Source organism: Marasmius oreades, chromosome 7 (genome assembly GCF_018924745.1).
Source record: "Marasmius oreades isolate 03SP1 chromosome 7, whole genome shotgun sequence".
NCBI classification, from domain to species: Eukaryota; Fungi; Basidiomycota; class Agaricomycetes; order Agaricales; family Marasmiaceae; genus Marasmius; species Marasmius oreades.
Window position 1 is genome coordinate 3,638,262 of NC_057329.1, and position 13,107 is coordinate 3,651,368.

Here is a 13,107-nt window from a genome sequence, read left to right on the forward strand (position 1 = left end):
GTCCCGGTATTAGGTGGATTCTCAATGTAAGTTAGGACGGATTGAACTTCCCAGTGACTAGCAGCCTGAAGGCTAGGATAGAGGGTCACCTGTGTGAATAAAGGAGACTAGACCCAGGACGCCTGTAATAGAATGTTCCAAGCAGACGTCTGACCAGCCAATTCAAAAACCGAAAGTCAAAGATACCGACGGGTTGAAGGTCTATTTGGGGATAGACAGGCGCGCCTCGGTAAGTGCCGCAGTTTCTGACCCAGGATGTCACTCCGTTGCCCACTCGAAAAGTGAAGCCCGTGTTGGACTTGTAACATTGGAGGTACAGTGGTCATTGGATAGGCTTCATTTGATTGAACTTCGTAAGCCGGCCCAGACCCAGACACGGAGTCATTGGCACTTCCGTTAATTTTCTTCGCAATGTGCATTGTGAAAGGTTCCCTTCTTGTCCTCGCGTCGTTCAAAATAAGTCCGTGAGGGAGTTACATAAAAAGTCTGAACGATTTTATGGAGAAAATTTAAAAGCAATAGTACTAGGGTTGAAAAATTTGAATCATAACCTTGGCCCGGTCCGCAAGTCTCAGCATAGGCTCGTCAGCACAAGTGTGTAGTCTCTGACTTCAAGCTTCACCTCTCGAACTCTGCCACTCATACATTAAGGCAGTCTGAGTCACTTCTTAAAGGCAGTTCCTTGAGAGCGGCAAATCCGCCATTCAGGATAAGGGAAGTTCGACTTCAAAATCAAGGGACCTTAGTCGCTCCATGTTGATGGGACGTATCGGTTGAGGACATTTTAGTGGTCTAACAAGGCTTTGCTGGTCTTTCTCACCCCAATCGACAAGCGCCTCGATCATTCCGGGCTTCCAACGGGGGGCGGAGGGCGCGGGGAGTTACCAGTCAGCACTTCACGACAACGGGGTTATTGATGGGTACTCACATGTTCCGATCGGATATGTAGAAAAAGAGCTGGAAGGATCGCGGTGTGACAACATCGGTAGCACTGGTATTTGTCGGGCTCAGAGATTGAACGGCAAACTACAAGAGACCATCCTGTGCCGGGCAAGTTTATGTAAGTTTTCTAGTGGTTCTTGCAACAGAAAAAAGATAAAAGCAGACCAGAAAGTGTGATGTTTTCGCATCCTTCGCCGCTTCCTTTGTGACTGAATAGGTGCTCCTCTTTGTGTTCGCGGGGGTAGTAATAAGGACAGAAAGGACATTCTCTGGAAATGCTAAATGAGTGGCAGGTTTCTACATTGCTAGTAGGTATGATCACAAGTCACTCACAAATACAAGTCCATCTTGCCACCTCGTCAGCTCTGGAAGAAAATACGTGGGAGGATTACAGTGACCGTTGGCGCGTTGACATCTGATTGATGACCCGCCTTCCAAATTTGGACCCACTTCCGAGTGGCAGCGACGACAGATATCCTCCAAGTCCGTAGAAACTCACCGGGATATTGTTACCGGCAGAAGTGACCCTAGCATCTTTTACGCTCGGGATGTCGTGGCACCCGGAAGATATAGATATGGAAATTTAGACAAGGTAAACACGGGGATGGTAAATACGTAGGATGTCAAATGAATACACGTCACAATCCACGATCACTCTGTTATCTATAGAGTCATTCCTATGTCGTCAGAGTCTAAGTCATCATAGTTGAATGAGCTACCCAAATGCTTATAGTCAAAAAAGCACGAGTTGTGATATATGAAGCTCCAAATAACCGATGTACAACGGTTACGCCGATGGCCCTGGTGTAACAGAAACTTGGTGAACTTGATCATCTTGCGGACGCTATCTGAGTCGAAAGAAAATTCACTGTTCAGACATAAAAGTTGCACAAAAGCAATTATAGACAGTAAAGGAAAAGCTTGGAGCTTTTCTGCTTGGGAAAAAGTGTAGGCGACGCGTCGCGTGTTGGCACGTGCATAAGTACAGTAGAAGTTCCGGAGTTGGACTTTGAAATTTGGTTCCGTCAATCACCCACGCTGACCTTCGACTCTCGAGCCAGAATCCTGGATCCTAACTTCTTCCTAGATCTTCAATATCCTCAACTTCAACGTTTTGGAACATTCAACACGCGCCGAGATTCCAAGTAAGCCGAGGCCTGCAGCGGAACGAAAGTTGAGTATTACCAAGGTATCGTGCTTAAACCGTGAACAAGCGGTACTTCCAATGAAGGATACATCATACAAGGGCTTTTTCACCCGGAGTCATGGAAGGACCACCATACGCCATCCACCCACATTAAACACAGCCAAAAGCGAAGGGATTCATTCTATGCGCACCAGTTGCACTAATCATGATCATGATCAATGCGTCCGAGCTACTCAGATTCGCGTCGAACCTTCCCAGACTCTTTTTCAACGACTCTTCCGATCGCAACATGTTTGTGATAACTTACGCTCGCCCGGTGCTACGTATGTACCAGTGACTGAACCCCTTCCGGGATCAGCGACAGAACAAAATCTTTGATGATAGGGCGAGGTTAATACTGCGGCTGTTTTCTCGATCTACGTTCCATCAACCTGAACCGACTAAGTTTCTTTATCCTGAAGGGCGGATGTCGTTTCAAGGATGATTATTAAATGCACCTTAACCTGGATGACCTCTAGAATACGTGCCACAGCTCGAGTGGTGGGTTGTACCGTACATATACTACAGAGGTGCAGCACCGAAAAGTACCTTTAATTTTTATTTGGTTAACTTCTGGGTGAGATAGGACATATCTCATGATGTTTCGTTTTACAGGGTGCAAATAGAAATACTATTCAACTATGGAGATGGGCTTCATGGTCGTTTAGTCCAAAGCAACGTTGTAAGTGCAATGTATCCCGAAAAATATAGGCTCTAACTCTCCTCGAGCGAAGGCGACGGACGCATGTACGCATTTCTTCCAGGGACCGCCGTATTATATTAATTGAAGATAAAGATACGTACTAGTACGTATTCATAATCGTTCATTTGGATTTGATTATACCCCGTCGAAAGCACTCGGGAAGCCTTGTCTCTCCGCTGACGTTTCATGCATTTTGTTTAAACCAAAGACGTCGCGACGTCTCTCTCAAATCAAAGTTTAAACTTTTTTTGAGCGACCTCTTAAGAACCCACTGCAAAAAAAAATATTGTTATTAGCTTTGAAGCCTGTAGATTGTAGTAGTGTCTTATGTCTCAATCTCAATCATGCTCTCAAAATTTCAACTCAATCTCAATCTCAAAATTCAACTCAAATCTCAATCTCCAAAAATTCAACTCAAATTTCAATATCTCTAAAACTCAATTCAATCTCAACTTGACATGACAGATTGAGAATATGAAGGTGGTTAGATATTTAAAGTTCAAATAATTGAGAGTAAGTAGTATAGTCTATACTAGAGTCAATGGTTATTATAGAGAGCAAAGGTAAGGTTATTAGTATTGCTTGTATTTAAGCAAGGGTGAGATGAAGGTAATGTTAGCTGTTTTGATTGTGTTACACCTGCGCGCACGCCATATCACGGACTTGTAAAAATTTGCTAAGTACTTGGTGTGGGAGAATTTTTACAAGTCCGTGATATGGCGTGCGCGCAGGTGTAACACAATCAAAACAGCTAACATTACCTTCATCTCACCCTTGCTTAAATACAAGCAATACTAATAACCTTACCTTTGCTCTCTATAATAACCATTGACTCTAGTATAGACTATACTACTTACTCTCAATTATTTGAACTTTAAATATCTAACCACCTTCATATTCTCAATCTGTCATGTCAAGTTGAGATTGAATTGAGTTTTAGAGATATTGAAATTTGAGTTGAATTTTTGGAGATTGAGATTTGAGTTGAATTTTGAGATTGAGATTGAGTTGAAATTTTGAGAGCATGATTGAGATTGAGACATAAGACACTACTACAATCTACAGGCTTCAAAGCTAATAACAATATTTTTTTTTGCAGTGGGTTCTTAAGAGGTCACTCAAAAAAAGTTTAAACTTTGATTTGAGAGAGACGTCGCGACGTCTTCGGTTTAAACAAAATGCATGAATTTACTGCTCTCCGTGGGACAAAGTAAGTTCGTGTCAATCCTGATCCTTACATTTCTGTTCCCGCTCGTACGTAGAAATCTGCTTCATTTTTTTTGGTACCAATAAAAAGTCGGGCTTAAATGATAAGAGTTCGATGGCCTACAACAACACTGGCACTCACTGACCTTACGGATGGCTAGCGTGGCTATCTAAGGTTAGTTAGCCTTTGGCAGTACTAATCCCGTTGCGGGTGACGTCTTCCGTATATGATCCTCGGTAAGCCCATATTCTGGTTGTAATTGATTTCGGAACCCTCACCATTCCCCCGCATTTGATTGTCGTTTGCGGGGATACGGAAAAGTTGGGGCCACGGGTACTTTAATGTTGAACGTTAAGAGACCACTGGATAAGCTATAAAGCTTTAAAGCCTCGTGAGTTGTGGTCGCTCCTATAGTTCTGACCCCCTCCCCTCCAAACTACCCACCACCGATAATGGACCCCAACCATTCCACCTCTCTAACAGTAAACACCCAACATACTCGGCCGAAGCGTGAACGTGCTCCGGAGAGGGGTTTCTTGTCTTCTATAATCTCATCTTCCATGGTGACCATGATAGAATCAGACCACAGTGATCATACAGTCCGATCTTTGTTCGTGAACGTAGCGTGAATTGGGGGGTCGAATGGAAAAGTATAAAACAACAAAGTGAGTTGGAGAGCAAGTTGAGATAGGGGTCACTGTCTTTGGGAACTCACCGTCATTTAAAGATTGAACCCGACTTCAGGGATCCCGGCAGGGGTTTTGGAAATGTTCAAACGGTTCGGAGCCCCCAAGGTCCGGCTCGGGGCGTTGGTTGTTACAAAACGGAGGGTGGATTCTTTAGAATACGGCCCTCATTTGAATGGAAGCCGCGGCCGGACTCACATAACTTGGCTTTGTGGCGATGCATGACTTTTATGGGTTGGTGGGCTTTGGGTAGCAGCAGGAGGAACGTTGGTGTCGCTCATGAATGTATCTCCCCTCGTATGACGATCGTCTATCTGGTTAGAAATCAGTGACTCTTTGTATACGAGTTGGACTAGTGTTTCTTTCTTCCTTTCCAGCATCCAAGTCATTGGTAAACTCGATACCGCTAGACTCTAAGGAGAATGAGTACTCACTCGAGTTCAGGGACACTGGGGCGACCAAATCGCCTTGCGTCAATGTTTTGTAGCGTGATAGTAAGACCAGCATTCATCGGTTGATCCGAGTCAAAGTCAAATCCAAGTCCTGTCATCGGCCAGAATATGTATCCTTTGGAATCAAAAACCCGTGTTGATTAGAATCCCGTGTACATCACAGTACAGTGTACTCACGAAGGCGTTTTTTACCGAAACCCTTCCTAGGTCTCACCCATTTAACCGCCTTTCTTAATGCAAAATCCGAAGGGATGTAAGTCAAAGGTGAGAACTGGGCGAACTAGAAAAGATGTACGGATTTCAAGGAGCTCATGAGTCGTTGGAACTTGGCAGTCGATCAGGGGTATTACGCACTGTTCTGAATGTGATCTTAAAATTCCAAGGGAACAAGGAATAGAATGAACACCAGTGGTGGAATGAAACTGACGTATATCAAATCTTTCTTCCCAGGGTCCTTTCTAGAAATGGTAGTACTCCTTCCTTATTCATTATAAGAGGAGCCGACATTTCGCCTGGGGTTCCACGCAGGAGGCGGTACGCTCTCGAAAGAAGCCGTGGCCCACGCCGTGCTATTCACATCTTCATTCAGGAACCATTCGCAGTCAAGCATGAGAGGGTTTTCCGGAATAAAAGCCCGTACGCAGTCAGGAGCGCTAAGTGCAAACGGTCGATTAGAGAAATGACATCGTACTCACCCCAGTCCGGGGTGTTATGTATTATACAGGAAGGTGTGTTGCATATGGATTCAGGGATCGAAGCTTGAAGGTAAGAACGGTGCGGTACGGGTATGAAAGTATGCGGAGGGCCGAATGCTCCAAGTAGCTGATAGAGAAAGTTGGACGATGCAACTCAGCATTGTAAGAAGGAAAAGTGGGCTGGGATTTTCGACGTGGTAAAATTTGAAGCTTGAACTTACGAGAAAGTTGGAGCGCTCGTGACTGACGTGACGGCACGGGACCAGTTGTGATGAGATTAGATATGATTAGTCTGGGAGTAGGGCCGGGGGTTAGCTTCGTGATCCCCGAAATTTAAAGTCCGACGAGCGCGTAACGAGCGTCTGGACGATATCGCAGCAAACGCGCATTGGGTTGACGTTGAGGCCTTGAGCTTGAGGATTCGTGCAGTGACGACGACGTTGATTGGAGTGTTAGAGTTTGGATTTTCGCTGGAAGTGCTGGGGAACGACATTGGGGGAAAAAGACTGTCGAAAGTGATAAAATGGCGATTGCTGTGGTGTCTTTCTAACATCTTGACAAGTAAACTCGTGAAGCGCGCGCGGAGTTTGAATTTGGGGGATCACGAAGCTACCCCCCGCCCCTACTACCAGGCTGTACTGGTGTAGCAAAGCACGACTATCTTCTTTGCTCAGTACAGATCGGCTAGCCGGGCTAAGATAAGATGTGACTTTTTCCGTTCATCTCTCCAACATTTCTCCAACATCTTCATTGGTTCAACTAGTTCAGGTAAGTACTTACCGCCTTTTTTTGACCTCGAGTATACGCGAGGAAAGCGTCTGTAGCTCGCCGGTCAAACCCATTCTCAAGTCGCCGCTGTAGCCGCGTTCGTGCGCCAGCCACTGTCATATTTTAACTCTTTTCGTGGCTTGCCTCCAGTGGGGCTCGGTGACAAAACGTATAAAAGCAATACAGCGATACTCATCTTCCGAACCTCCCTAGCAACATGCTGCCTGCACTCCCAGTATTTCATCACCTTCATCACTTGCACTTCGGTTTTGGTACCTTCCGGCCCTGATTTAAAACCATTGTTTCCAGATTAACACCAGTGGAAGTGGAACCGAAGAATCTCAAGTAGAATCAGAGCAGAACAAGCTCGAACCGGAACCGAGAACACTACTGATGGCATATCGGCCGTAGCCGCACTGTGTGATCCGGAAGAGGTTATAAATTAGACTACTAAACTGCTAATCCCGAATGCTGAATACAGTATCAAGAATATCAAGAATACATGGCCACGGGACTATTTGAATGGTGACTTGATCCAAAAAGTACGAGTTCGAAGGTCGCCTAAGTAGTCACAAGTTCCCACTTCGGGGACTCGTTCCCAGCTTTTCAATGAAAATCCTGGTCAACGAGGCAATTGCATCGCACGATGGACAATTATCGCCTTGTCCTCGACGGGTATAAATACGAGGATAGTAGCGTAGCTTGAATACGGCAGTTCTGACTTTTCTAGTCACTTCTCCTACTTCTCCTACTATTCTCACATCAGCTCCGACGCCCTGTTAACGACCTTCAGACGATGCAGTTCAAACTTTCCGCTCTTCTCACATTCATTGCTGCTACTGCGGTCAATGCCGCCCCTGCAGTGCATAGTAGGAACGTCCTTGACGTTTGGAGCCCAAGGATTATCTCCCCCGACGCCACCACTGTCTGGGTTACCGGTTCGATCGTCAATGTCACCTGGTGAGCCATTATCATCACGTGCTCGCTGCGCTGTGTGTAGTTCACCGTTGAGACTTATATTTTGACTGCTTATAGGGATACCTCAGATGCCCCGGTGCTCATTTCCAATGGTGCTGGTATCACTTTGAACAAAGACGACCGGATTGGGAGCGGTAAGTATCATGTCGTTCATTAATGAATCCTCCTCACCATGACTCGCAATGATGCCTGGTTGCATTTTACAGAGGGCTTTCTCAAAGAATTCAACAGCTTCAGCCTCCTTGATGGTTTTGCGGAAGTCTCTGTGCCCGACGTTTATCCTGGACATGACTATTCCATCACTTGTACGTTCTGGATTTGCGTTTTTTGGACGGAAAACTGGGTCAGAAATCTGATAACATTGATATTTCGACTTTTTAATACAGTGTTTGGCGATTCTGGAAACAACAGCCCTCACTTCCAGATCTCGGCGGCCTGAATTGAGTTCTAGCACATTCGGATCCAATATGGACCTTGGTCTTTTTGTGATGATGATTTACGGACTTCTTACGGCGGACTTTTATGAGAATTATGATAGTTTCTGCTGACATATCATTAAATATCTACTGGTCGAAAAAGCGTGGAGATCAGAGCACCTTCACCCCTGGGCGTTCCTGCCAACAGGCACAACCTGGAAAGATATCCGAACTCGAATACGGGTCTCTATACTCCAGAAATGTACTTACGGGTTGAAGCCATGATAAGTCAACGTAGGAAGATTTTCTTTTGTGGATGCTCAGTGTTTCCGCGTATCCGACGGCTTTGACAACGATTGGCAATCTTACAAATGACGGTGTGAAAAAGGCAAACTAACAAAATCTGATTCCGTTACAGGGAATCGAACCCTGGGCTATCGCGCTTTATCTCCTGACTGCGTATGAGAGGCGATAATGTTAGCCACTACACCATAACGGATTATTCCTCCCTAACTCCATCTGGAATCATGATGTATGTAGCGCGGCCCAGCTTTTTCCCTGGATACGAGTCACTGAGAGCACATGATCCAATTTGCTCCTTCCCTTCGACATTCTACCCCCCTCTCCCGACTCAGGCCTTTTCCTCCGTTCCATACCATTGCCAGTACAACACCTACCCCCAGAAACTCTCACTCTCACTCCAGAATGGGAAAGAAAAAGAACCCTATCACGGAAGATAGACTCATCCTTCCTTCTCATGCAACTACGTCGACCAGCACATCGATTGTGGACACCCACACCCACTTAGCCTCAACGTACGAAACTTACAGGAGCAAGTTCAAAAATGCAAAATACGAAACGGTGTATGACTTTGTAAAGGGGATGTATCAGGATAAGAAAGTCGAGGCTATCGTGGACGTTTGGTGTGAAGCTCCGGTACGGAGGGTGTGGAAGGAGTTTGCGGATTCGGCTTTGGATGAGGAGGATAGAAGGACGAAATGGGGCGGGGTGGACTACTGGTTTGTTATGGGTTCGTCGTTTTTCTTCTGTTCACGTATATAGCATATACTGATACACCTTTCTCGGCTCAGGTGTTCATCCGTGCGTTGCTCAACTTCCGGTTTCTGTATCGCATCTTGAAGTCGAAGATGAACTTCTACCAATAGACATAATGCTCAGGGTTACACCGACACAATTGAGCACGAAATGTCGGTCTTAAAGCTCCTTCCCTGGCCTCTGTTCATCGTACTGATAAGCGTATAATAGATTAGAAGCAATGGCCCACCCACGCTGCGTAGGCTGGGGAGAAATCGGCCTCGACTACCACTACGACTTTTCACCACGCGAAGTTCAACGCGAGGTTTTCACTAGACAACTCAGACATGCTGTTAGACTTCAGAAGCCTTTAACGATTCATACGAGAGAAGCCGATGAGGATACGGAGAGGATATTGAAAGAGATCGTTCCTAAGGGTCATAGAGTGCGTTTCTCTTTTGTTCGTTGGGTTTCCTGTGGATTCTAGTTCACCTCATCGAATTTGACTAGATACATATTCATTGTTTCACGGATTCGCCTGATTTTGGGCAGAGACTGCTAGATCATTTCCCCAGCCTTTACATTGGGATCACAGGTCAGTACCGTGTTTTTTAGGCTTTCATTAGCATACTAAATGAGCTTCGTCAAGGCGTGGTAACTTTTACCTCAAACCTCAACACGGCCGAAATCGTTCGCAGGATGAAACCTAGAATAGGAACTGTCCCCTCCGACCTTCGAATCGTTCTAGAAACAGACGCTCCATACATGATCCCCGCGAATATATACGGTTCTCTTTCACTTGCATCGTCCTCCGGCAATCGATTGCCCCTCAGTCATAGTGCCATGATTCCGTGGACGGCTGATTTTGTGGTTGGAGTGCTGAACGAAGGGAAGGACGAAGTGGGCGAGTGGGATAGTGAAAAGGTTCTACGAGTTGGGAGAGAGAACGCTCGCAAGATGTATGGCATTTAGTTGGTTTGGAACGAGTTCTTGGATATCCTCAATTTCCGACTCTATGGTTCAGTACTCAGTGGCCGCGAGATTTTATCTTTATCGTACCAGATCAGGACCGCCACGTGTACATTATCTGTACGACGCCATCTTGTACCGTTGGGCTGCCTATTACTGAGACCATTACTCGGACAGGACGACTTGTAGATGACTTTCAGTGGGGTACCTATTCTTTGAATTTCTGAATCGACTTTCTGCCTCCCTTTCAGGACTAATGAACCTGGCTACGGACGACAAGCCCATGGCGCCCTGGGGGAACTTGTTCCTCCCTTGTCGAAAAGGGTTTCAGGGAGTTCTATTATGCTAAAGAAATCTACCAATCACATAGAGTTGCAAACCTGCCTTTTTACCGAAATTCGAAGGATGCCTTCGGACTATTCAATTTTTGCCTTTTAACCGAGTTCAGACTCCGGTGTTGGCGTTCGGGCGGGTATATTTCTATTCATAGCGTGCCTTCTGCCATGGGGAAGGCGAGATTGTGCTGACGAAACGATCCGTCTAGGTTCTAGTGGTTCGAAGCAAGAATTGAACCAATCCAGAAGCCGGAACGACTCTATCCCAGGCTTCATTTGAGTGGATATAAAATGTCCGCCCATCGATTGTGATATCTATCCATCTCGCCCCTCCGTGCCTCCTAGTACTTGACCCGCAACGGTATCTTACACAACGTGGACGGGTTAGAATGGTGAAACATGTCCTTCTTTATACAGCACCAGCATGGGGTGAGCGTCAATATCAATCACTCACTTCCAACTGATAACATTGAGCAACATCCATCTTACATGCTAGGACACACGAAACCTCTAGTATCTCTGATGATCTTAATTGCCGAGTCGCATTCGGACATCGTGTTTACATTCATAACCAACGTCATGTATCCAAAAATCATGGCCGAGCTGGGGAAGCTACCAAAAGAGAGATACGAGAAGGTCCGGGGACAAATCCAGTAAGCCCACGTTTCAAATTCAATATCTCCACATCGGGGGAAAAACTCGAATCTCTTTCGAGGAGAGATAGGATCTAACATGACCTTCGATTGTACAGTGTGATACATATCCATAACCCTACCATGGGACCTTTTGCCGATCCTGGATTCATAGACGCAATCAGGCGATTGTACAGATGCGAATATCTCACTTGCGCTACTTCAGGGAGAACGACAACCGGGCTGCCTAAACCTTGCCTTGCTATTATTGACGTGAGTATCCCTCCAGCACGATTCCTCATTTGTTTTTGGAACTCACCTAAACCTTCCAAGCCATTCGTAACCTTCGCGATAAACGCTATCTGTCAAATACGGGCATCTCCGAAAGAACTCCCAATTTTTTGTTGGGTGTCTTCGCCTGTTGGCGCCATGATCCGGGCGTTTGGTCCTCAATATCTAGGCGGAAGGGAGGATATCACTGCGGAAGTCGATAAACTTGTTTACGAGACTGGGAGGGATCGAGCGGAAGTTGTGATTAAGGTAAGAGTTTCTTCTCACCCTCAAGGCTCTCGTTTTAGTACCTGGATGGGAAGATTTGACTTGGATAATGAAGGTGTTCTCTAACGTCAAAGGGGAAGTCGTCACCATGCCAGGGTATCCACCCATGTTTGACTACGAATGGTTCCAGCAAGAGGTTGATCTCGGTATGACTACCCATTTTCTTCGTGCGGGAAGGGAGAGCATCCATAAAGCAGAGGGAACATTGTTCGTAACAGCCTCTGTCATTGAACGGGAGGCGATAGAAGCGATGAAAGAGTATTTCCGGGGGATGGAGAAGCGTTTGGTTCCTGTTGGACTGGTGTCGAGTATGATGATGCCGGATGTTCAGGTTCCCAGTGACACGGACGATGAAGGGGTCGTTGCGTTCTTGGATAAGATATATAAGGAACAAGGGGAGAAATCCTTATTCTATGTTCGTCCTTAATCTCCAACTCTGACCATCTTGCCTCTAATCGCTTCCCTCCCCCTTTCTGCATTCTTGTAGGTCTCCTTCGGCTCAGTCTGGTGGCCCAAAGACGCCACAAAGATATACGCTGTCATTGACGAACTGATCCAAAGACGCACTCCGTTCATCCTTGGCCACGGATCTCCAAGGGCTAACGTTCCCGAAGAGGTCAAATCAAAAATTGCTGTTTCTGGGATTGGTTTAGAAGACAAGTGGGCGCCTCAGGAGACGATTCTACGGCACCCAGCCACCGGATGGTTCATAACGCATGGTGGATGGAATAGTGTTCAAGAGGGGATGCAGTACAAGGTGCCTTTGTGAGTGTGTTCATTCGTCCTCAACGCACGAATCATGGACGCTTATCCATCTCTTCAATAGAATATTTTGGCCTATGAGTGGGGATCAACCTATGAACGCTTCACTCATGACGCTCAAGTATCGAGCTGGTTTTCAGCTAATATCAGTTCGTACTGGGAAACATACAAAACGGCCGTATCGGTGTGATTACGAACCATCGTTTAGCGTCGAAGCGGTCCGAAAGGAGTTTCGACTTATGGTAGAGAAATGCAGAGGAGAAGAAGGCCGAATGGTCAGAGCTAATTTTGAACAACTTCGAGAGGCGGTTTTGCATCTTTGGGACATTGAAGGAGGAGAGGCTAGAGTGGAGATTGAAGAGTTTTTAAAAGCCGTACGTATCGTGGAATCTTAACGGAGAGTAGTGATGGCCAATTGCAAGTAGATGATAGACTGACGTGATAGTTCAGATATTTGATAAAGCGTCTTCCTTCAAAGTAGACGCTACCAACTTATGGTCAGGTTTGAGATCCGTCTTAATGTACAGGTAACTTCGATCTCGCAAATCTTGCATCTAGAATTGAAAACTCGGCCTGACATCGCTTAATCCTTGAACATTCGGGATTATTCGAACGCTCGAGGCACTAGTTGGGCACCTAGGGTTGTTTGTGCAGGCGGCAGGGTTAGTTGTATATATCACTAACCCTACTGATGCGGCATGGATGACCACTTCCAAAATTCAGGACCTAGCCTATGAGTCACTCCCGTATATAATTTGATAATTTGTCTGCCTAACCTTCCGC

The 13,107-nt window shown here is 45.9% G+C and overlaps 3 protein-coding genes and 1 non-coding gene across 4 annotated transcripts; 3 read left to right on the forward strand and 1 right to left on the reverse strand.

Annotated features, from left to right (window-relative positions):
• The first annotated feature begins 7,355 nt into the window (after positions 1 to 7,355).
• On the forward strand, positions 7,356 to 8,243 carry E1B28_011895 (uncharacterized protein). The gene is made up of 4 exons (XM_043156953.1): positions 7,356 to 7,599; positions 7,675 to 7,751; positions 7,824 to 7,922; positions 8,004 to 8,243. Exons 1-4 carry the CDS (start codon positions 7,436 to 7,438, stop codon positions 8,054 to 8,056), a joined length of 393 nt encoding a protein of 130 aa, XP_043006768.1. The 5' UTR covers positions 7,356 to 7,435; the 3' UTR covers positions 8,057 to 8,243.
• A 197-nt stretch (positions 8,244 to 8,440) lies between these two features.
• Positions 8,441 to 8,532, reverse strand: E1B28_011896. The gene has a single exon. It is a non-coding gene; the product is annotated as a tRNA-Glu (tRNA).
• Positions 8,533 to 8,623: 91 nt separating this feature from the next.
• Positions 8,624 to 10,530, forward strand: E1B28_011897 (uncharacterized protein). Its single transcript, XM_043156954.1, has 6 exons — positions 8,624 to 9,063; positions 9,125 to 9,134; positions 9,200 to 9,241; positions 9,300 to 9,513; positions 9,579 to 9,663; positions 9,718 to 10,530. Exons 1-6 carry the CDS (start codon positions 8,739 to 8,741, stop codon positions 10,038 to 10,040), a joined length of 999 nt encoding a protein of 332 aa, XP_043006769.1. The 5' UTR covers positions 8,624 to 8,738; the 3' UTR covers positions 10,041 to 10,530.
• A 231-nt stretch (positions 10,531 to 10,761) lies between these two features.
• E1B28_011898 (uncharacterized protein) lies at positions 10,762 to 12,719 on the forward strand (the record flags this gene model as incomplete). The annotated part of the gene is made up of 7 exons (XM_043156955.1): positions 10,762 to 10,801; positions 10,869 to 11,025; positions 11,124 to 11,277; positions 11,338 to 11,544; positions 11,618 to 11,977; positions 12,050 to 12,327; positions 12,389 to 12,719. The coding sequence occupies 7 exons, from the start codon at positions 10,762 to 10,764 to the stop codon at positions 12,717 to 12,719; spliced, it is 1,527 nt and encodes a 508-aa protein (XP_043006770.1).
• Between the last annotated feature and the right edge of the window lie 388 nt (positions 12,720 to 13,107).

Excerpts from the sequence above, each read along its gene's own strand:
- E1B28_011895 (XM_043156953.1), top strand. The coding sequence starts at position 7,436 with ATGCAGTTCAAACTTTCCGCTCTTCTCACATTCATTGCTGCTACTGCG. Across the intron at positions 7,600-7,674 it reads TCGATCGTCAATGTCACCTG|GGATACCTCAGATGCCCCGG; the intron begins GTGAGCCATTAT and ends GACTGCTTATAG. Across the intron at positions 7,752-7,823 it reads AGACGACCGGATTGGGAGCG|AGGGCTTTCTCAAAGAATTC; the intron begins GTAAGTATCATG and ends TGCATTTTACAG.
- E1B28_011897 (XM_043156954.1), top strand. The coding sequence starts at position 8,739 with ATGGGAAAGAAAAAGAACCCTATCACGGAAGATAGACTCATCCTTCCT. Across the intron at positions 9,242-9,299 it reads GACACAATTGAGCACGAAAT|ATTAGAAGCAATGGCCCACC; the intron begins GTCGGTCTTAAA and ends AGCGTATAATAG. Across the intron at positions 9,664-9,717 it reads CCTTTACATTGGGATCACAG|GCGTGGTAACTTTTACCTCA; the intron begins GTCAGTACCGTG and ends AGCTTCGTCAAG.